The sequence below is a fragment of the Zymoseptoria tritici genome, chromosome 7 (genome assembly GCF_000219625.1).
Source record: "Zymoseptoria tritici IPO323 chromosome 7, whole genome shotgun sequence".
NCBI lineage: Eukaryota > Fungi > Ascomycota > Dothideomycetes > Mycosphaerellales > Mycosphaerellaceae > Zymoseptoria > Zymoseptoria tritici.
The window spans coordinates 1,395,544-1,417,387 of record NC_018212.1 but is presented as its reverse complement, the minus strand read 5'-3'; the positions used below and the strand labels follow the sequence as shown (position 1 = coordinate 1,417,387).

General features: G+C 51.7%; 7 protein-coding genes across 7 annotated transcripts; 5 read left to right on the top strand and 2 right to left on the bottom strand.

Moving 5' to 3' along the window:
* Positions 1-3,956: 3,956 nt before the first annotated feature.
* Positions 3,957-5,084, top strand: MYCGRDRAFT_94552 (Ca2+-modulated nonselective cation channel polycystin; the record flags this gene model as incomplete). Its single annotated transcript, XM_003851050.1, has 1 exon — positions 3,957-5,084. One exon carries the CDS (start codon positions 3,957-3,959, stop codon positions 5,082-5,084), a length of 1,128 nt encoding a protein of 375 aa, XP_003851098.1.
* Positions 5,085-7,691: 2,607 nt separating this feature from the next.
* Positions 7,692-8,492, top strand: MYCGRDRAFT_26108 (uncharacterized protein; the record flags this gene model as incomplete). The annotated part of the gene is made up of 3 exons (XM_003851051.1): positions 7,692-7,867; positions 7,916-8,171; positions 8,229-8,492. Coding segments are annotated over 3 exons (696 nt in total), but the record flags the coding sequence as incomplete, so codon positions are not given.
* Positions 8,493-9,851: 1,359 nt separating this feature from the next.
* On the top strand, positions 9,852-10,826 carry MYCGRDRAFT_45226 (uncharacterized protein; the record flags this gene model as incomplete). Its single annotated transcript, XM_003851052.1, has 1 exon — positions 9,852-10,826. One exon carries the CDS (start codon positions 9,852-9,854, stop codon positions 10,824-10,826), a length of 975 nt encoding a protein of 324 aa, XP_003851100.1.
* A 2,390-nt stretch (positions 10,827-13,216) lies between these two features.
* On the top strand, positions 13,217-14,217 carry MYCGRDRAFT_45389 (uncharacterized protein; the record flags this gene model as incomplete). The annotated part of the gene is made up of 2 exons (XM_003851053.1): positions 13,217-13,289; positions 13,349-14,217. 2 exons carry the CDS (start codon positions 13,217-13,219, stop codon positions 14,215-14,217), a joined length of 942 nt encoding a protein of 313 aa, XP_003851101.1.
* A 2,073-nt stretch (positions 14,218-16,290) lies between these two features.
* Positions 16,291-16,440, bottom strand: MYCGRDRAFT_29733 (uncharacterized protein; the record flags this gene model as incomplete). Its single annotated transcript, XM_003850693.1, has 1 exon — positions 16,291-16,440. A coding segment is annotated over one exon (150 nt), but the record flags the coding sequence as incomplete, so codon positions are not given.
* A 627-nt stretch (positions 16,441-17,067) lies between these two features.
* MYCGRDRAFT_74113 (uncharacterized protein) lies at positions 17,068-18,275 on the bottom strand (the record flags this gene model as incomplete). Its single annotated transcript, XM_003850692.1, has 6 exons — positions 17,068-17,225; positions 17,284-17,458; positions 17,577-17,720; positions 17,784-17,906; positions 17,965-18,045; positions 18,099-18,275. 6 exons carry the CDS (start codon positions 18,273-18,275, stop codon positions 17,068-17,070), a joined length of 858 nt encoding a protein of 285 aa, XP_003850740.1.
* Positions 18,276-18,637: 362 nt separating this feature from the next.
* Positions 18,638-19,596, top strand: MYCGRDRAFT_94547 (uncharacterized protein; the record flags this gene model as incomplete). Its single annotated transcript, XM_003851054.1, has 3 exons — positions 18,638-19,126; positions 19,188-19,475; positions 19,543-19,596. The coding sequence occupies 3 exons, from the start codon at positions 18,638-18,640 to the stop codon at positions 19,594-19,596; spliced, it is 831 nt and encodes a 276-aa protein (XP_003851102.1).
* Between the last annotated feature and the right edge of the window lie 2,248 nt (positions 19,597-21,844).

Here is a 21,844-nt window from a genome sequence, read left to right as displayed (position 1 = left end):
ACGACAAGGTCGAAAGCGTCGGGTTGCTTGGTTCTGTGAGGCATCAAAGGCTCGAAGCCCTTCGAAACCCGATGGAGCAGAATTTTGATCAAGCAGTCGCCACACTCTGGTTGAACTCGAAGAACACGGTCAAATATGGCCGCGGTCGAGAACATCGGCATTTTATAGGAGGAGCCCTCTACGGAGAATCCAGGTGCCAGACACTCGTTCATGTCGAAACTGAAGCAATCTGCATCTTTGGTCATGATGGGTCCGTCGGAAGACGTCCATAAGATGTCCAAGTTAACCTTTGGCGGCTCCAAGCCTGCCGACTCCAGTATTTCCGGAAGGTGGTAGAAGTTTCGCACTCGGAACGATGATTTTCCTTCATTCTCCAGGCCTTCCTCAAGATCTTTCGCGATCTGCTGTCGCTCATCCCATGACAGAAAGCCGTCCTGATCCGGATCGCTTCGGTGCAGTAGATAGCTCCAAAGCAAGGCTTCGCGATGCCGCTCGATTGTGTAGTGGAATATGGCGTACCAAGAATATAGCTGAAACCCGAAATCTCCTGATTTTGACCCAGCTTATTAGCAGAGTACATCGTTGCGAATCAAGAGACGTACCTCTAAATCTTGAGCAAGCACTTTGCAAGTTGGGTCCCGGAAACGAAGACAACGCTTCGCGAGACAGAGCTCTCGAAAGCGAGTGACCAAAGTGAGCTTGTCCCTTTCGTTTCCGTGCTCCAAAGCGGCGGTTGAGCAACCATGATGTGTAGATCAACCATGGCTTCTCCCCGAATCGCTTCGTATCAGCCTCGTTGGGGCGATGCATGGTATTATATGCATTCGTCTTGAACCCGAGCATTGGGCCGAAGAGTGGAGAGTAGATATCCGAAGCAGCATGCGGGCGACCTAAAATCATATCGTCCGAGAGGGCGAAAAGCCTGTCCACCCCCGAATCGGTGTTGTGGATTTGGTTTTCGATCGTCAACGAATTGAAGGTCGGCAGACAGCCCTGTTTGTCCTCTTCGAAGAAGTCTTCCTGTGTAAGGACCTCGAACGTATCGGTGGCTTTTAGCGTGTCTAGCCACATTGGAATCTGCTTTCGAGCACCTTTGTCAGATGTTCCATTCAAAGAATTCACCAGGACTTGTATCTTGTTGCGGAAGCGAGCATATTCCTCGATGCTGCGAACGGAATATTTCAGCTCGTTCCAATCCCTGTAGCGATTCTCGCCATGCTTTCCGATCCAGGCGCCTTCCGGGTCGTTCAGAGTGGAATTCAGCTCATAAGGCCGTTTTGTGTACCAAAACTCCGCATCGGACCCGTTGACCCCTGCGAATCGTGTGAGCACTGAAGTCGGCGCTTCCAGGTAAGGAATGGTACTTACATGTGTAGACAAAATCAATTCGTGGCTCCGGTAGGAGGCCCCACTTCTCGATGTCGTAAGTCCCGTTCATGACCCATTCCGCCTCCCAACCGGCGAGGACATCATCCCTAATCGCGTCCTCGAAGGGGATGTATACGAGATCCGGCAGACTTTGAGCCCTTTCCACTGTCGCAGCATACTTGGAGAAAGCAGGGAATGCCGCTGTGTCCGGAGCGTGGAGCCAGCTTGGGTGTTTCTCGAGATCTGTGCGCTCAAAGGCATCTGGCTTCGTTGGCTGCAGGACAGTGCCGTCTACCTCATCGGCCGTAGGCAATATCTCTTGACTGTGACCAATATGGGACTTTTCGGAGGGCGTTTGAGGAGACCCCCAGCTCCGTTTGGTCCACCGCCCATGGGCTGATGACGATGTCCAGCCATGTGTCAATGTGTCGTCGACCTGGTCGACTTGAGCCAAGGTCGATAGCATCAGAAATGTCAACCCGATTGTACAAGCTGCGAGACACCAGCGGGACAGATTGACACGCCGGCCGGGCTTGGTCGACCATTTTTGGGGCACGTCGTGGACTAGCATGGCTCATGCCGCCGAACGGAGGTGCAAAGAGTGGCCACAGGAATATCTGTTGATTGTTGCACGAACCTCAGAGCCGGGATCGCAACTCATCGGCTGTTTGAACAGATATTCGAATCGAGGTCTACCAACAGGACTCTTGTGCGATTTGCTGACGACTATGGCCTCATCGCCGACGCTCGGCGGTTCCACCGCGGTCTTTTGGCGAATGCAGGCACGTTGCATATCCGAGGCACCGAACCACGCTTTCACGGCAGCGCGCATAAGATCTAGAGACTTCGCTGTGGGCCCGTTGATTTGACACATGACGCATTGCCACGACAGGAAATTGTCGTGCGCAGCGCTGCATGCAATGAGCGATGACAATTTCTCGCGGACATGCCGCCACCCACTCATCTCGCGGCGTGGAGAGTTTCCCATGTGCTAATCGCAAGCTCAGCCTTGCTGTGAGTGTAATGTGGCCCAGCCAGCCATAGCTAGCGCTTAGGCATGCACCAATACCGTCACGAAGTCGGATGGAGACCCCCGGGAGGCACATGCTGACCGTGCGGCTGGAAGTTCTCAATGTCCGTGCCGCTTTGCAGGGCTGATAAGCGAGCCAGGGTCGAGACTGGGGCCCCAGAGATCGCGATCCCAGCAACTGGGTTTGAGTTCCGTCTTTAAGATTGAGTTCTGTGGATACATGACACGAGAGCGGTGGGGACAGTTTGTCGGCGGTGCCCGGTACTTTTGAGTCGGCAAAGCCCCCTTGAGTCTCGACCATCTTCAGATCTGCCTCCATTTGCCAAGATCAACTGGGAGCTGAACTCTAAAGTCGACGGGCGCGAGATGTGCTTTTAAGCTCGCGCTAGCGTGAACTGAAATGGGACTGCATCATCATCTTGGCGACACGGGTCGCGATCAACCTTCGCAAGCACAGCACACAAACTGGAACGAGGAATGCGTCCAAGTCCTGGGCAACGACAGCGTCCTCAGCAAGCTCTGACAGCACTGCAAGATCAGTTCTGTCTCAGTCGATGGACGCACTGCGCATACCCACTAGTTTTCCTCCGGAAAATACATGAAGTTGGAACCCTCCACGAGACCGACAGAATTTTTTCGGGTATGGCGTGTTCATGGCGGCGTCTCCGAACAGCGAGGACACACCACGCCCTGAGCCAGCGCACGCGAGATCGAGCAAGGCTGCAGGAATAGCACCAGTGAGCATCTCCCTCGATGTATACTCGGTGCTTACGTGGACTAGACCAGATTGCCCATCACCGCGGGACGTACATCTTGCAAGAATGCTCTACAAGGAGCCCAGATGCCGCCGTCTCGGAGCATTGCTTCCCCAAGAGCTGCGCTACACAGTGTGCTGGGATTCATCATCTCACTAGCTGCACATCCGTGCGTCGAACAGCACCGAACCTAGCCAGAACGAGCAGCAGCTCGCGTGCTCAGCTCGACGGCGACTCAGGTCCATACATGTGCACGGCAAGGCTACTGAGGCTAGCCCACGCGGGCAGAGCCCAGACAACTCGGATGATGGGCTGATCCAAATCTCTCTGGTATGAGTCCAAGATGGCCACTCAGACTTGTACGATTAAATCAGCCGGGCTTGTTGTTGCCCATCCTTGGCAGTGGCCGAACATCGCGTGAGATACCGAAGCGATACGTCCCTTAGCAGAGTTGCATGATGATGAGTGTCAACTCAGCTATGGCCACGATCAGCCTAAGCCACACGTCCAATAGACCGAGCAGCAGTCCACGCCTCCCGAGGGGATCTCTCCGTGCAGAGTTGTTCGAGTGTTGAGCGTTTGCGGTATGTGAGTTTGTACGTCTCACCGTTCTTATCGCGGTCCGCACATCGTTGCCCTGCTCCTTGCACTCACGGGACCTTGGACACAGTCCCTTGGGCTCTCTTCGAGTCTCTTTCGATCATCTTTTATCCACTCGCTCAATTTTCTTTCTACACCTCGGTACGGCTGTGCTTCTCTGCGTCGAAAGAACACGCCGAGCACTTTTCGGTGCTGCCGTAACGATGGCGGATGCACGAGAACGACTGTGGGTGTTTGCTCTACTGTGTACACTATTCGCATCAACCGCTGCTACGAACCTGGGAACCGTCACTCCTTGCCCATCATGTCCAGCAAAGATTGCCCCGAGGAAAATCACAGTCACGCACCAATACCAAACTGTGTCAACATGCAAGCCTTCGACAACGACAATTACACATCATCACATGACGAAGATCAAGCAGACACCTTCCTGCAGCTCTTATGCATGGGTGTCAACGAGCATTCCAACGTATAGCAACAGCAAGGTGGCCAAGACGTTGATTACATCGACGCAACAGCCGGTCACATTCAGGCACGAACATTATACCCAGACGAAACTTTACAAGGAGATCCGCCTCGTGACCGAAGTCACAACAGTAACAGGCCGCCCTCAGGCGAAGACTGTCCGTCGTACATCCACCAAGACTGCCTATACTACCGTCGACGTCCAGAGGGCGTGCAAATACAAGTCACTGGGTCCAATTGCCGTTCCGAACTATCGTGGAAGCGGCCTGTGTACCGATTGCGGTCCCGACAAGAACGGTGCCCTGACTCAAAGAATGGCAGTGGTTTCTTGTGCCAATGAGCACTGCACCACCTTTCAAGAGACTTGGATTGCGTACCCACAGACATACACGCACAAAGGAAAGACGCAGACCTCGACCATCACGCATACATACTGTCCCACGGCTACGACGATCAGTCCTCAGCCAGCGTCAACTCACGCGGCCATGCCTACCGCAACGCCTTCAGGACCGGGAGCTCCACCATACCAGTCCTCATCCCTGTCTGCTGGCGGACCAACGAACCCGAATGCCCCAGCCTATCCGAGCACGACGGAGATAACTCCATCGGTTCCCCAACCCACGACTACTCCGTGTACAACGACCAAAGCCCAGGCGACGACGTCCTCGGGGACAGAGGAAACGTCTACGGACTCGTACGATCCGGAACCGTCAGACGATCCATCCGGTGACCTCTACTTCGATCATCCAGCTTCGACTGCTTACCACGCACCGGCGCAGTCTTACAAAATGTTCAAACGAGAAGGTCTGGAGAAGCCACGGGGCAAGCTTGCAAAGCGCGGCGGCTTGTTGTTCTGGGAAAAGTAATTCTCAACATTTTACAACTGGCACTATTTCATACGCTTCTGACGGGACGGGGTTGCGCACTGGTGATAACATCTTCTGTCCAACGATCACAAATTTACAGCTAGTGGGTGAGCATTGTCCCTTTCACGAGATCTACCAGCGCGTGTCGGTCGTCTTTTTCAGTCGTCTTTCTTCGTTCTCAATATCATTTTTAGACACCGCGTGCGTGCTCGGCCTTAATCTACAATACTTTCTGATCGCCCAGCACTCGTCTCAGTGATATTGATGTGTTGCTGTCTTATGTCGCGGCTGGTGTTGATCGGAGCTCGGAAGCTACTCGTCTAATCTCACGTCTACAACGCATTGCCCCTGACGTGGCAAATCTGCACAAGAGCATGTACATAGAATGTGAAAAGTAGTACCGCAACCCCTTAGAGGGTGCGAAAGTTTAGTTCTTAGCGTTTATTGACAACGCGACTTTGAGCAACAACAATACTTTATTAATTAATTATACAACAACTACTCAACCAAATCACTCTATTCAAATTGCTATAGCACCGCCGAGCATCCCTCTTAAATGTAGAGCGGTCGCTATGTACATATTCTTCGAGCAAGAGCTCGATATTAAGCTTATCGCTAGTAAGCTTACTCGAGAGCCTATTGCTATTTAACGCCTAATCGAACGCGTTCGCACGCGTTTACCGACCCTTAACCTACTCGATCTGCTCGACAACATCGATAACCTTCCTCGTTTAGGTCGTCCGCGACTTTCTAAGCTAGGAGACGCCCTTAGCATCGCGGTGCGCTACGCAGCGACTTAACATTCGACTAAGAGCTAGTATATAGCATGTCTATAGGAAGTAAGGAAGCGCAAGGCTCTTAGTAAGCTAGATACAAACCTAAGGACACCGACGAAGAAGTAGGTGTTCTATATCCTTTACGACAAGGCTTACTACGAGGCAGATCTACGGCCTAAGTAGAGGGTAGATCTTTTAAGGAATCGCGCTCTTATAAAGAATTAGCTGACAGATAAGCACTTAAGGCTCCGAGAGCTATACTGTCGTAATAAGCTACAGATCTACTACTACACTAACTGTATTATTATCTATTACGACGAGAAGTCCTTTAAGTTTAGAGGATCTAGCAACAAGCGAGTAACCGTTCCGCGCGGCTCGACACCCTATAACACTAAATAACCGATTCGCTTCTTACGAGAAGTCTAGTGCGCTACCTACGGCGAAGACATATCTATTACGCGACCGATCTATATATAGGAAGTTAAGAGTAGATCTAGCTCTAATTAAGACGCTGTTCGATAATTAAACTAAGATGCTAGCTACCTTTAGCTATAGTATTAAATTAGCCTTAAAGGCTACTAAACAACAAGCTAACGACCGCCTTAAATCGACATAGCAAAGCATACGTATAAACGCAATAGTAAAGAAGCGCGCGAGCCTTATAGGCTACAAGGAACGTAGTAACCGGTGCATAAGTGTTAGATATAAGAATACATACAACGACAAGCAATTTAGTTAATTAGTTACGCTGCAATGCCCTAATGCGGTCAAGAAGTCACATACACCTTCTTTAGAGCTATGCTATGAACATAGATCGATTAGCTTGTCTGTATCTCTTTAATTCCTCGAGTTATTACCAAAATAAGGTAAGAGGTGGAGGATTGGAGGGGTAGTGAGAAACGCCAAGAACTAAACTTTAGCACCTCCGAAGGCCAGAACAAGCTCGTCATACCCAAGAATGGTAAAGATCGCTGGATCCTGCAAGGTCCAATCGTCGCGAGCGATTTGCTGATATCGACACGGCTCGTGGTGATTTGCAACACCTTCCCGTCGTGATGAGCAACAAGACATCGCGCGAGTACAATCGCGATTCGCGTGGACCTAATCCAGGTAGCGTCCTCCTCGGGCGTTTGAGAGTTCGTCGATATTGGACCTGGGGATCGGGCGCAGAAGGTTAATTGTGTAGAGTTCAAGCCCGACCGCCTTCCCAACAGAGCTTAGTGAATATCAGGGTGTTGGGGGCCTTTCGCAGCGGCAAATCTTTCTCCGAGAAAGTCCATGCTCATGTCGTCTACTAGTATTGGCCGCGCATGACGGCGTGAATGATGAATGATCCGGCCGAGAGCTCGTCATGGGCGGCCAGACGATGATAAACAGCATACACTCGACGGCACACCCACGCACATTCTAGCGCTGCTCTGGCCTCCGGCATGTGCCATGATGAAATCTATACCATCGTGCGCCAGTAATGTCTACCTGCCAATTCCTTCAGTCTCGAGCTCTACGAAGAAGAAAACCAGCCATGGGAAGCCACGTTGTGCAGCGAGCGGTCTTGCTGGCGCTTATTGGAATTTTTGCCATCTACACTACCATCGAATATATCTCCACGAGGCGGGTTCTGGCACGCTGCGTTGCCGTTGCCGGCGCCCAGCATGAGTCGACTATATCGCGCACAGAAATCTCGCAGACAGACGATAGCAATGCAACGAGCCTAGCTGGCGTGTCGATAGAAAAGCAAGTCGCTGTGGTGGACAGCAGCTTAGGCACCGAGCCATCGCAAAGTACTGCCATTGGCAAAGTCACGATGCTGTACGGGGCGTGGGCAGAACTCGAAGAAAACCAGGCAATCCTAAGGACTCACGAGGAACATGCGAAATTGAACGGTCACTCCATGCACGTTTTGAACAGAAAGATCATGCACGGCATGTGGTCCAAGCTGTCCTACATGCTCATGCTAGTTCTGAGTGAGCTTGTGAAGCCCGAAGAAAAGCGCATGAAATGGCTCTTGTAAGTCATTTGAGACTAAAGTTTGAGTTTGGAAACTGAGATATTCAGCTGGTTCGACCTCGACATTGTTGTCATGAATCCCAATGTGCCCCTGGACATATTTCTGCCACCAGAGGAGGGATTTTCGCATATCAACGTTGTACTCACAAATGACCATCACGGCTTGAACACTGGATCCTTCTTTCTGCGGGTCAATGAGTGGGCCGTGGACTACTTAGTGGACACCATCGCGCTTCATGGATACAAACCAGATTTGAAGCTCAAGTACAGCGATCAGTCTGCTCAAGAGGTCGTCACCCTGGATGTGAGTTGCAATTGCGATCTGCTGAGCGTATGCAGCTGACTGATGCGAATTGCGCAGAACAAATATGTCAACAACACAATATACGTTCCGCAGAGATGGTTCAACGCATATCGTGGTCCCCGCAACGATCGGGAGCTACTGATTAAGAACGCAAAAGTTCCGGAGAATACCATCAAGGCCGGTGATCTGCAATTGCACTTTGCAGGCAAAAAAGTGAAGCATCTTATTCCTACCTACTTGGCCATAGCTGCGAACAACAGCATGGGCTGGCGGATGCCCCTGCGTGAGACCAGACTACCAGCGGAGATCGCACTGTTTTGGAAGCTAGCTAAGGAGAAGCGTGAATGGGACAAGCCCGTGAAGTCTACACCGAGAGGCGGCTCGCAAAAGGCAACGACTGCGGAGATGACCTCAGCGGATGGGGCCGAAGACAGCCTTGCTGGGGAGGATGACAGAACTTCGCTTACGTCGGACGCAGGCGGGGAAGGGTTCGAAAGTGGCAGCTGAGAGGTCAGTAAGAGCGATTCACAGCCAAGTCGTTCACATTAAGCGAATCGAAGACGCTCACGAGATCCTGGGTACCAGTGAAGGACGGCATTGTGCGTCGAAGGTTATGGTGATATCGTATGTTACCGACGGGAGTTGTGCGTCTCGACGAAGCTGGTCGCTGGTTGACAATAGTGATCGGTCTTGGTGAGGTCTTGCCAGGAACCTGAGGGCACATGCGCAGACAGTCGGCAGTGCTGATAGCTGTCTCGCGGTCTTCCCGTCACAATACGCCCCTTAACAGCTTCGCCAAAGTGTTCCTGTATGTATAGAAGAGTGCGGCTCGGAATGTAGCGTGGGACATTCAGGAAGATCTCGGCCATGATTGATGGAGAGGCATCTGATCTGATTTCACGCTGATCTCTCTCTATCGCAAATCAGGAAAGCATCTTCGGCTTGACCCGGCGAAGTAACATTAGAGTGCCGCCACGGAAATGCACCATCCATTCTCCTGGCGACGTGCAGCCCTGTTCGGTTGGAAGCGACAATCCGTCCGTGGTATGCAGAAAGGCGAGCGGACACACCTGAAGTCTAAATGATGAAAGGGGGGTCAGGAAGGTTTCTGCTAGCGCGAGCGGACCACTACCGTAGCTCTAGTCCTCAGCTCGTCACAAAGCGTGGCGCATCTTCTGCGCACATGGATCTGATCACTCCCATCTTGGTGAGCTCTCGTGAGCCTCTATTGCCTGAAGTGATAGTCAGCCCGCCCGAAGTACTCTCGGCAATTTCGACTTTCAGGGCTAGATTGAGCGCCAGGAGGGGAGGTACGTCCTATCGTATGCGGGCCAGGTAGCGCCACCTCATCGTTCCACGGAGCCCGAAGAGACATGTGTGCAATTTGCGCTCGCCGATGACCGGCCAGGCCTTTCTTGTTCCCCTCGATCGTCTATCCTGTTCTCGGGCCATTGGTGGCCTAGACATTCTCATGGATTTACCGTACCACTACGGTACTGTTGTGTTCCAGCTTGAGCTCCAATGTGCTGGGTTATCCAGACTTCACTTCCGCACTTCCAGTTGAACCCCATCTACACCTATACAGGCGATACAATGCTTGCACGCGGCCTTGTGCCCCAATGGCAACAATCGAACGGAAGATGGGCATCCCGTCATAGTCATCGACTCCTCATCGCTACGATGGCACTGGCACTCTTGTGCTGCTGGGTCTGGCTAAGACCGTCGACTGGATATATCAACACAGATGGTCCATCAACCACAGATCTTTCTGGACTTCGCCTACCTAAACATAAGTATGCTTACGTCGGATTCTTGGCCGCGCCAGAAAAGGCAAGCGACAATGACGACGAGGACAACTATTTCGTCGCAACCCGCATCCTCGCATACTCCTTGCTTCATGATCCCAGCACGAGGACCAATACTTCAATCCCGTTCCTGGTCTTAGTGACGGAAGAGGTTCGCCAGTCGAAAAGAACCCGTCTCGAAATGGATGGTGTAACAGTCATTCCTGTTAGCAGGCTCTCGTGGGACTGGATCCGCCCTGGCCGTGAGCGCTGGCGGGACGTTCTGTCCAAGTTTTACCTTTTCACTCTGACCCAGTACGAGCGCGTCGTCTTCTTCGACTCGGACACGCTGATCGTCCAACGTATGGACGGCATTTTCGACGATCCGGCTGCCCGGTTGCAGAAGACTGCTTCGAACCCTGAAAATGCACCGCCAGAGGAGGGTGCTCAGCCATCGGACTTTGCGTACGCCTCCGTGTCTGGCCAAGGTGGCTTCGACCATCCATACCCACCTCGACGAGGCAGCAATTGCAATGCTGGGTTTGTCCTCTTTCGGCCTTGCCTCGTGCTATTCAAGCACTATCTCACTGTGGCGGAAAAAGCAGAGGGGAAGTTCGATCCCAATTACCCGGAGCAAAACCTGTGGAACTACGTCCATCGACGCAAGGGAAATATGCCATGGCAGCAGCTGGATCCGACTTGGAATGTCAACTGGGCAACCATGAACGATTGGAGGAAGGGCGCTAAGAGTCTGCATACGAAGTGGTGGAGTCCCGGCCCAGAGAAAGACTTGCGAGATCTTGCACTGTCATTGAAATGGAAGATGGAAGGCAACGCTATAGGTCGGGACAGAATCAAGAGTTACCCATAATGGACCATATAATGTGCACTCTTTCCGTAGAGCATACACCGAGCTTTCCTTATGATACGAAGCATGCAGATCGATCGCACGAGGTCGTGCACATCGTAGGTGTCGAAAGCTCACACGTTAAATGTATCCAGGCTGCAGTCGCAAGCGCGATACAGTGTCAGAGCGCAGCAGAAATCTGGAGCTGCGGGAGACACTACAACAGTCTGCCCGGACGATGGGGCCGAAAATGCCAGCTTGGGCGCCATCGAACCTCCCGAAAGCCACGCGAGACAGCATAAGCTGAAAATGACTTTAGCGCTACGTGCATGTAGCTTCGAACCCAAAGCGGAGGCGACGTTGAAGCTTGATGCAACGACTCGTGCGAGCTCGGCCGCTTTCCTATTCAGGAAATGAATCGCACGAGGACTTTGGCTTCTTGGACGGGCGGGTATTGCCGATCGAAGCATCGTGTTGAGCTTCATGCGTACACGCTCGTGCCATAGGAGTCAATGGTACGAGCCACGCAATCATTACGATGGACGATCGTACCGCTGCCAATGAGCACCTCAGAGTCCAGACCTCCAAGCTCTCGAATTGGCAAAGATCTTGGTCATGCTCGCTTCTCGCAAACACTGTCCGCGAGCAGGCGAGCTACCATGAGTGCTCGGGAGAGAGGCCATCCGATGAAACCTCCACGCTCCAACAAGGTAATCTCTTGCTCTCGCACCCGCTGCTTCTCGTCGCTGACGCCATAGGAGATCCAGTCCGGTGGCAAGGCCCAGAGATAAGGCTAGCGATCAGCCCATCTGAGCAGAGCGACGATATTGCAGCTGTTTGGTGCTGGGCTGCGCACCGCCCATCTAGCATCTTTGAGAAGTCTAATTGTACAAGGCGCCTGCGTCGGCGACTCCGATTCCAGCGTGGCGTGACCGGAACCGCCGCTCGTTTGTCCTCTCCTCAGCATGCCACGTCGATGAGCATCACACGCGCTTCCACATGTGGCAGCGTGACAAGATGTGCAGTCTGCATCTCCTGTCACTGCCCGTGCTTTGATTGAGCATGGCGTGATTGAAGCTGGGCGACAAGGCTACATGCGATATCAACCCTCTACGTGGCGGCTCGCGTGGCAGGCAGGCAGGCTCCCTCGCTTGCCAGTGCTCGAAGGTAAAGGGGTAGCAATAATCTTCTGTATGGTGGCTGGCGTATGTAGACCGACCATGTCGTTTCCTAATAGTGCTCGGAGGTGATGCATGTGACGCCGAGAGTCCTAAGAAGCAGGAGCAAGGTAACGATGCGGCCTTCGCTTCATGCGTATGCTGAAAGCCGAGCACGAGCATGACAATGAGCTCTGCATTGTAAGTCGGAGGACTTTGGAAAATCTTCGAACGACAAGTCGATGCAGTGTTAATTCCAGCTGCGGCGGCCATGGTTGGACGACGTGTGAAAGATGTCTGGAGGATCAGAAGATGAAGCCCGGCTTCACAATCTTCATGCCGCTCGTTGATGGATGCTCTCCTTACCTTGCCTTGTCTTTGTAATGAAGGGCGAGGGTGTACATCTGGCGCTGATAGATTGCTGTCAGCCGTACCGATTACCACAGGCGGTGGGAATCTCCATGGCCTGGAAGACACGCTGCGGCAGGGTGATGGCAGTAATCCGTTGCCGCGGCTTGGACTCAGGCTCATGGCAGACGGTCGAAGGCCGACTTCAATTGTTCCACTCCTGAGATGAGTGACCAAGTTCCATTCGCATCGATGTGGACATCGACGGAGTGCAGACCTTGTAGGGAATGACGTCACCCTTTCCCTGCCAACAAAACCAAACCCAAACCCGACCTCCGCTGGTCGTGTCTTTTGGACTGTGACCAGGAGCATATCCGGAGCCTCCAGCGTTCCGGACGCCGTACATGTCAAGCTTCGGCTTTCATTGGTACTACAAAGCCTCACTCCAGCAGTTCCACATCGCCACTCGCATGCTGATTGTTGAGATAATCCATACAACGGATATAAGCCGCAATATCACAGTTCAGACGCTCGCCTGAACCATCTCTTTTTCTCAGTCTCAACACTGATCTCATAGCAGCAAGTGCGCGGATAGCACATATGTGACTTTCCGACATTGCTCTGCAAAGGTCTTCGAAGCTGCACAAGAACATTGCTGACGGATGGTCACCACAGGGTCCTCCGCTGAGACACGTCAAACCTGCACTTGTCTTGACCGGAAAGCAACGTATCCCGTGCCGAGCGCAGGGGTTGGGAGAACTCCCGAGTCTGCGCAGTGCCGAGTGATGCAGCTTCCGATCGTGCCGGGGACCAGGATCTCTCGATGGGTCGTCGGAGGTGAAACCGAAAGATATAGTACAGTCTCTCGATTCCCAAATTTCGAGTGGGAATCCACCACACATAGCAGGCATGCCTTCTCACAAGACCTTCAGCACCGATGATATTCCAGACTTCTCTGGAAAGGTCATCATAGTCACAGGAGGTAAGACTTCTCTATCAACGCCATATCCAATATGCTCTCGCTGACCCAATCGGTTACAGGCAATGCCGGACTCGGTTACGAGAGCTGTCTCCAGTTCGCTTTGCACGGCTCTCCTCGAATCTTCATGGGAGCTCGCAGCCGTGAGAAAGCCGAAGCAGCCATCGCCTCGATCAAAGTCCAAGCGCCCACCGCCGACATCACTCATCTGCCCATGGACCTCTCCGACCTCTCCTCCGTGAAGCAAGCCGCAGAAACCTTTCTCGCGACTTCCACACGCCTGGACATTCTCATGAATAATGCCGGCATCATGGGTTGTCCTCCAGCTCTCACCAAAGATGGATTTGAAGTGCAGCTTGGTACGAACCACGTTGGACATGCTCTGCTCACAAAGCTGCTTCTTCCCATCCTTCAGAAGACCGCGCAATCCGCCGAGGATGGAGGGAAACCATCAGACGTTCGAATCGTCAACGTATCCTCGGCTGCTCACTTGATGGCGCCCAAGCAGGGGCTCGTCCTGGAAGCCGCACTGACACCCATGTCCGACTACCAGTGCATGGTTCGATACGGACAGAGTAAATTAGCCAACATCTACTTCACGCAGGAGCTGGCGAAGCGATATCCCTCCATACGAAGCATCTCACTGCATCCCGGCGTTGTGAAGACAAATCTACTGCAGAGCGGCATCAAGGAATCGTATTCGTGGGTGCCGGAGGTGGTATGGTCTTTGGTGGCGAGGTTGACCAGTGTTTCCCGGGCGAACGGAACGTTGAATCAGTTGTGGGCGTCGTGCAGTAAGGATGCGAAGAGTGGAGAGTATTATGATCCGGTGGGAAAGGTCGGGAAGAAAGCGGCGGTTGTGAAGGACGAGAGCAAGGCCGCGATGCTGTGGGGGTGGACTGAGGAGCAGTTATCAAAGAGAGGATTCTGAGCCTGGACGAGCGATACATCGTATCTTGAGGCGCTTTGACATGCGGAGCGGTGCTCATCTTCATTTCGCACAGGAATAAACTTTCCAATGCACCCTTCCTAGGTGACCATCTTATTTGCAGATAGCGCACCGTAGGAGACAGCATGCTGTTGCTTGTCATCAAACGCCAGCGCTTCATGGTTAATCGATGAGATTCAGGACCTGGTCAAGAGCTTTGGCGTAGTGAGCTGCCACTGGCCATGGGCCCAGGTACCGGAGTGTAGTCGACACTGAGGCCGCAAGGAGACCGCATCGTGAAGGAGTGGCACAGTCATCGATAGCCTGCAGGTCGTGGGCAGTCAGGAAGTCGAGTTGACGAAGTGTCTGGATGCCTGGCCACGACTCCGCTGTGGTGGAGGGCAAAGCATCGATAGGAGCATGTGTCGGTGCCAGCAACGAGTACACAGTGAGGACAAGTCCGGCATGCCACAGTGATCTTGCAACGTGAATCGCAGGAACGTCACAGACTCGTGCTTCGTCGGCCAGCCTGCACATCAGAACTGCGTGCGCTATGCACTGCTTAGCACTTCCGGTGATCGTCCAAGTGCGCAGCTCTTGTGTTTCGACATCCGACATGAAGTTGCCATCCCTGCCGCAGACCTTCTCCACAAGGTTGATGTCGCACAAAAGAAGGAGAAAGCAAGAGTGCCACAGGATGAGAACGGTCGAACGCTGCACGCGGTCCGCTCGAAACGACTCTGCCGCTTTCCAAAACGATTCGTGGAGAGATCTCTGGTACTCTTCGACGTGCTCCTCTCTCATGGTATTAAAGGGAGAGCATCGAGCATGGCTGATCTCGCCGATAAAGCATGCGAAGGTACCGATGATGGAGAATACCGATGGAGACTGGGAAGCGGAATTCATCCGACCACGTTGGAGGTTGACCCAGTCATCGGCTGTTTTGGCCAGGAACAGGTCGTCGTGAGCAGCAGCTGGGTTGTTCAAAGGCTGCGTGCGATGAGCGGCGGGTTGCTGTGTGATCGCAGCAACTTCGCCGTTGTGAATGTAAGCCATGGTACGCAGACGGACGATAGTCTGAATGTTCACCCATTCTTTCCAGTCCTTGGCTTGAACAGATTCGGGCGCCATCTCGGGAAGAGACTTGAACCCGTAAAGAGATGTACAAAATTTGCGTGTGGAGATGAACAAAGTGCCATGAAAGGCTTGTGCGGTCAATAGATGTTCCGCTTTGCCAGATAAGAGCGAGAACGTTTGTCCGATGACTGCTGCTTGCAATGTAGCCAAGGCGTGCTTGTCGAGCGCCTTACCTGGCGTGAAAGAATTGAGGATGGATTTATGCACGCCTTCAAATAACCTTTCAGCATAGTAAAGAGCTTGCTCGGATCCATCAGCTAATGCTCCGAGCGAGCAGATTGAGAGTAATAGCAACGGATGTGTCCTCGCCGGCTGGAAAGTTGGGAGATGAATCACCGGGATGACGGGCCAGAGGCGAGTTGTGAAAGCGTGGATCCATCTGTTGAGTAGTCGTGCGCACGGTAAAGGCGAGTTTGGTGCCGGTTGTTGGAGAATCAAACTACTTGCAAGTGCATCGCGAGAGATCTCGCCTTCAGCAGTCGCAGGCGGAGTCTGAGCTCGTGAAGGTCCAGTCGACAGACCTAGATCGTGCGTTGGCTGTGCAGTGTGGGTGACCCATTGTGGAGTCCTTTGTGACCGCTCTTGTGCATGCCTGTGTAGAGTCGCCAGATTTCGCTGAGCTGGCGGCTCGTGGAGCTCGCCGGAGGAGTTCAAAAGAGTGTACCAGGATGTAGCACCGTTCAGGTCGGACGTTCCCGGATTGAAACTGCACAGGTCGTCGATGGAGAATGTGGGATCCAAATTCAACGAATCGTCCCATTGCCACTCAAAATCGTTCAATGAAGACGGCACAGCTAGACCATGATCGTTGTCGTAGAACGGATTGCTCAGCTCGTCGGTCTCCCCCGGAGAGGGCAAAAGGCCCTGCGAATGTGGGCCTCCGGGCAGACTTGTATCGGTTGCACTCGGAGTCGCGATATCGCCACTGTCTTCATGGGGATGGCACTTGCGGATGTGCCGCTGAAGAGTGTCGTTGCGTGAGAACTTGGATGAGCACCGCGCACAATCGAACGGTTTCTCACGTGTATGCGTACGTACATGACGCTCGTAGTGTTCTTTCTTTGCGTACTCTACTCCACAGTATTCACAACTCCGATATGTCTTGGGCATCGTGCAATGGCCGCCGGGCGCGGGGCGGTAAGATCATGAGTGAAGAGAGAGGTTGGGGCGAGTCAGGTGTGGGAGGAAGTGGGTGGGACCAGTGCGGGACTACCTTTAATCAATATTTCAGGTCGATGTCGTCAAATCAAGAGAGCTTCAACTAAAATAAGACCGCCGCCCCACTCCCACGTCCGCCCCGCTTCAGGGCTTCTGCGAGGTTTGCACGCGATCGCGGACAGCGGCATTCAGAAGCCATGGAACGAGTTGAACAAAGTTGAATGCCTGGCAGGACGGAACAAAATGACAGGTAAACGTGGTCTCGTACAGCTAATCCAGCAGCAGTTTGACAAGCCAGCATGTCGTGGCGTCCATAGAGGGTAGCACACGGCGGACCAGGCTATATGCTTTGAGAAACAGCAGATCGAATCAAATCTCCGATTACCATTCGAAGTGTTGTCGAACCTCTTCTATGTGAACAGCCGAAGCGCTAGATTTTGGACAACGATATAGCAGCGTCGCCACCATGCCATACTGATCCATGGGTCCGTCAGCCATCATCTCAATCGTATAGAGTGCACTTGGAGACATACATGTTGTCCAGGCAGCAGATGAAACTCACTTTTCAAAGCGAATCGTATTCGAAAGAACGCCCAACGACTCGATCTCGACTTCAACAACGTCTCCATCCTGAAGGAATGACTTGGGACTTTGGAAAGCTCCCACTCCGGCAGCTGTACCTGTCATAACTGCGGTGCCGGCTGGGATGGTTGTGCCTATTTTGCAAGATCAGAATTTTTCGCTCCTACGATCAGGCACAGGATTTGTGCTCACCTCTACTCATGTGGCTGAGGACTTGAGCGGGACTGAAAATCATGTCCTGAGCAATCTCGACATCCTGGACCACCTTGCCATTGACTCGAGTGAAGAGTCGTCGGCCAGCTGCGGTTGCGTTGTATTGCTCCGTACTCAAGAGTATTGGTCCAATGGGAGCAAACTTATCGAAAGCCTAGAACGAAATAGGATCAAATGTCAGCTATGCTCAGGCGAAGCCCGCGACGGAAGACCTGGGATGGCCCAAGACATTTTCCGACGGCACCGCAGCTCCCGTGTACCTCATAACGTACCTTTGCGTAGAAAAATTGGCCTCCAGAGTTGTTGGGCAGTTGGAAGAATCGGCAAGAGAGGTCGTTGCCGATGGTGTATCCGAGAATGTATGAGTCGGCGTCCGAGACCGAAACGTTTTTGGCATCTTTTGATGTTACGAACACCTAAGGAGACAGGACATTCAACTATGCTCGAGGAACGTGATCCCAATACAAACGTAGACTCACCAACTCGCCTTCGAAGTCAGGAAGACTTGTGGCGCAGAATTCGTCGAGCGGAATATCCTCCCCTGGATCTGCCAGAGACGTTGCGGGTTTGGTCCAAAGCGGTGGATATTTCGTGACGTTGAGCTTTGATGTGGGACATGATCAGTCTGGAGAAGACGTATTGCACTGCGGATGCTACTACCTTGGCTTCCTTTGCGTGCGATCTGTAGTTGAGGCCGACGCAGTAGATCGGCACCCTTGTCGAAGGTAATGGCGCAAGTAGCTGCACACAAGATGTCAGCCGACGAGTCCACCTTCTGCATCACCATGGCTGACCTTGACAACAGTACGCTTCGTTCCGCGTGTCTTGGACCGCAAGTCGTCGATTGAGGTGTAAGCAGTGACGGAAGTGCCCACGAGCTGTGTGCAATCCTTCTGATATGTCGTAGGCGCAAAGTAGGCCTCGTGGTCCTCCTTTGCAGCGAATTTGAAAAGCGCATTGAAATCTGCCATGATCGATGGATTAACAGCACGAAACTGAGGGAATACGGTAATAGGTTCTTGTCTGGGTCGCTTTCCCAGGCATGAAGCCGCCCCGCAGTTCGCTTTTCCCAGCATAAAGACGTCCCGCTGTGGGGCAAACCGCACACGAAGGCCCGCCCAGACCGGCAACCACAGCTGGGTACGATTCGCCGACTATCATTCAGAGGCGATGCGTTGCCGATTCCCAGGCTACTAAACAGCTGACTTGCTTTTGGAGTGCAGTGCGGCAACCTCGAGGTTTTGAACATTTCCGACCCAGGAATCTGTGCCATTGCAACGCCAGCCTCAAAAGCAACCAGATCCGCTACTGGCTACATGAACCCAACATTAACATGAGTCAATTTGCCCTCATCACCGGATGTGGAAGCGGCATAGGTCGTGCGTTGGCGCTCGAGTTCGCCAGCCGGGGGGTTCGAACCATCGCAACCGCACGGCAACCAAGCGCGCTGAAAGAGCTCGCAGAGCTGCACAAGAACATTGTTCCCATGGATGTGGATGTGCAAGAATCCGAAAGTATCCTGGCGCTGAAGAAGCAAGTCGAGCAGATTACGGGAGGACATCTGCATTACCTGGTCAACAACGCAGGAATACATTATGCATCCACCGGCACCGATATTGACACAGCCAAGGTCCAGGAACTGTTCAACGTGAATGTTGTTGCGGTGATGAGCATGGTCCGGGAATTTGCGCCGCTTCTCATCGCGGCGAAAGGAGTCATCGTCCAGATCGGCAGCGTTACTCGAGCTGTACCTGCGATATGGCAAGGCCCCTACAACGCAACAAAAGCTGCTCTGAGTCAGTACAGCAAGACACTTCGCTTGGTGAGTGTGCCAGATCAACAGCGTCCTGGACCTTGACCACATCGCTAACTCGACCATGCAGGAACTTGAGCCTTTCGGAGTCCGTGTCGTTGAGGTAGTCACAGGCTACGTCCAATCGAACATACTCCGAAACGGCCTGCACGCCCCAAGCGACTCAAGATACTTGCCAATCAAGGACCACATCGAGACGCTCAAAGCGCAAGGCAACAAGACTGGCATGCCTGCTGCCACATACGCGAGGCGCGTGGCCAATCAAGTCACACGCGCAAACCCGCCGCATGAGTTCTGGGATGGCGGTGGTGCTTGGGTCATGTTTCTGATTGTGTCTGTCTTGCCGAGTTGGCTGTCAGTGAGTGGTTCCATGAACGTTGTATCTGGCTGTATAAGTACCAGGTCCACTGACGATGAATCTCTAGCAACGGATCTGGCGATCGTACTTCAAGCTTGACCTTCTTCGAGCACGGCGATGAGGAGCAATTCGTCCACTGATAAATCTCTCGTGGCCGCGGGAAGAGTCTCTTGAGTGTGCTACTGCTTGCGTCTGTCCACATCTGTTTGTGACCGCAGCGGATGGGCGGAGGGAGAAGTTGAGAATCGCTTGCCGTGCTCTGTCGGACCTTCTGCCGAGTTGGCCATGTATTGATCTATAGTGTCGTGAATGATGGTTAGATGAAAGAAGCAGGTGTTCCAATCGACATGAAAGATGGCGGTCTTCGGAGCCGAGTCCGGCGTACGGATGTGCCAAGGCTGTGTGGCCACCTTTTCCTTTCTGCAAACGTCCACACACAACAATACGTGGGTGTAGCTGACCTCACAGCGCTAAAATCTCGGTAAATCCGCGCTAAACGCGGGTAACATCCGTACTTGGATGCAAAAATTTTCACTGTAAGCCGAGCTTCCCGAGATCCTCCCCCTTACTGTTATATTAACATTATTACCGACATCGCACATTCTATTACCTACATTGCAATATAGCGGCATAGCGTCCTTATAATCTATTTCTTGTCTCTCGAAACCTACAGAACCCTACGGCCTATTAGGTTATCGAGCAACAACAAGCCGCGGCATTATAAGACTTCGGTAGGTAGGTAGAAGGGGTCGCAAATATAACTTAATGTTATAGCTAATGTTACTCTAGACATTATCTATAAGGTTACGCGCGATATTATAGCTAATTTCGATAAATAGGGACGTCGAATCCTATACTACCTCTCCGAACGTATACGTGCCTTTAAGATTAAACATTACGTTCTAATTCCCGAATATCTAAGAACTGTACTATATAGCATCGGCTATATTATCGATATACGAGTAATCCCGGACATCCGACTAGCTATAGACAAGATTATCCTAAAGGAGATCTAGGGCGCGGTATAGACATTATCGATAAGCTTAGCGATAGGGTTAGGGGTAACCTTATAGTTAATGCTATCGCTAATATTGCTAGATCTAATATGCGAACAAGCGGATTAAAGGTCCGCATATGTCGACAAGCCCTTTCCTTAGAAACGCTCGTATCCTTCGACTTATAAAACAGTGTAGTAGTATTAAACACTACGAGCATATCGTGCTAGAGGTTATTAATTAATTCTACTCGAATGTAGACGAGCAAGAGTAGATGTAGTACCGAGCTATCCGTAACCGACAGGGTGCTACCGTATATAAGGCTATAGATAACCGCGTACGTACTAATATTAAATTTACTACGATTTACAACCGTTTTTAAAACTCCCGTACATGTACGCCTTATCTAGCGACCTATACGATAATTTTCCGATAGGATACAATACCGGTAAGATTATCTATACTATCCCGGCTAATGTTATAGCTAAGCACCTAGATGTTATTATAGAACGTTCTTAACTACTTTAGCGCTTCTATCTAGTATATCTACTACGACTACTATACGGCACCTCTGCATATACATAAGTAGTTTGCGCCGAACGGTCACTTTAGTCTTAATCGATTCGACGAGCTCTTTAATAATCCTTATACCGTTGCACTACCGGTAGACGAGTGCTATACCTATAAGGGCAACTAGTGCCGGAGATTTATATACGGTAAGCTTATTAACTAGGTTATCGATTATATTATGTATAAGAACATCGCTGTTATTACTAATAGCGTTACTTATAACAACACCGCCGACCTTAGTAGCGACCTCCCTAATAAGATTATAGGAAAGTATTATCCTACCGGTGTTAGCTAATTTGTTTAACAACGAGTGCTATGTTAAGCAAAATTTATATAGCTAGTGCTACTCGACTTTAACAGAACTCTAACGATAATTCTCGTTGCGGAAGGGATATATAACTATCCTTTAAATAGCCCGAATAAGCTGCCTACGCAGATCCGGAATAAGATCTAGAACGTTTTACTTAGGACAAGGGACCTAACCTTAACAACAAGTATAGCATTATCGGCGAGATTATGTGTAGCATTATAGCTAACATTATTAGACAAATTTAGAGTTAACCCTCTCGTAAAGGCGTAGATTAAGTTATACAATGTCGAAACACTAGAGGATGTTTATAATGCTTTAAACTGCAATAATATCGTAGGCAGCATAATCTGTAAGATAAAGGTCCTTATATAGCCGGGTAGCCGGTCGGTGCAAACCCTATACTAGGTTTAGATAGCAGAGTAGGAAAAGCTAGCCGATAAGGTAAGATTAACCGTAATATTATGCATAACCTTATCGCCTAGCTTACGGGTGAC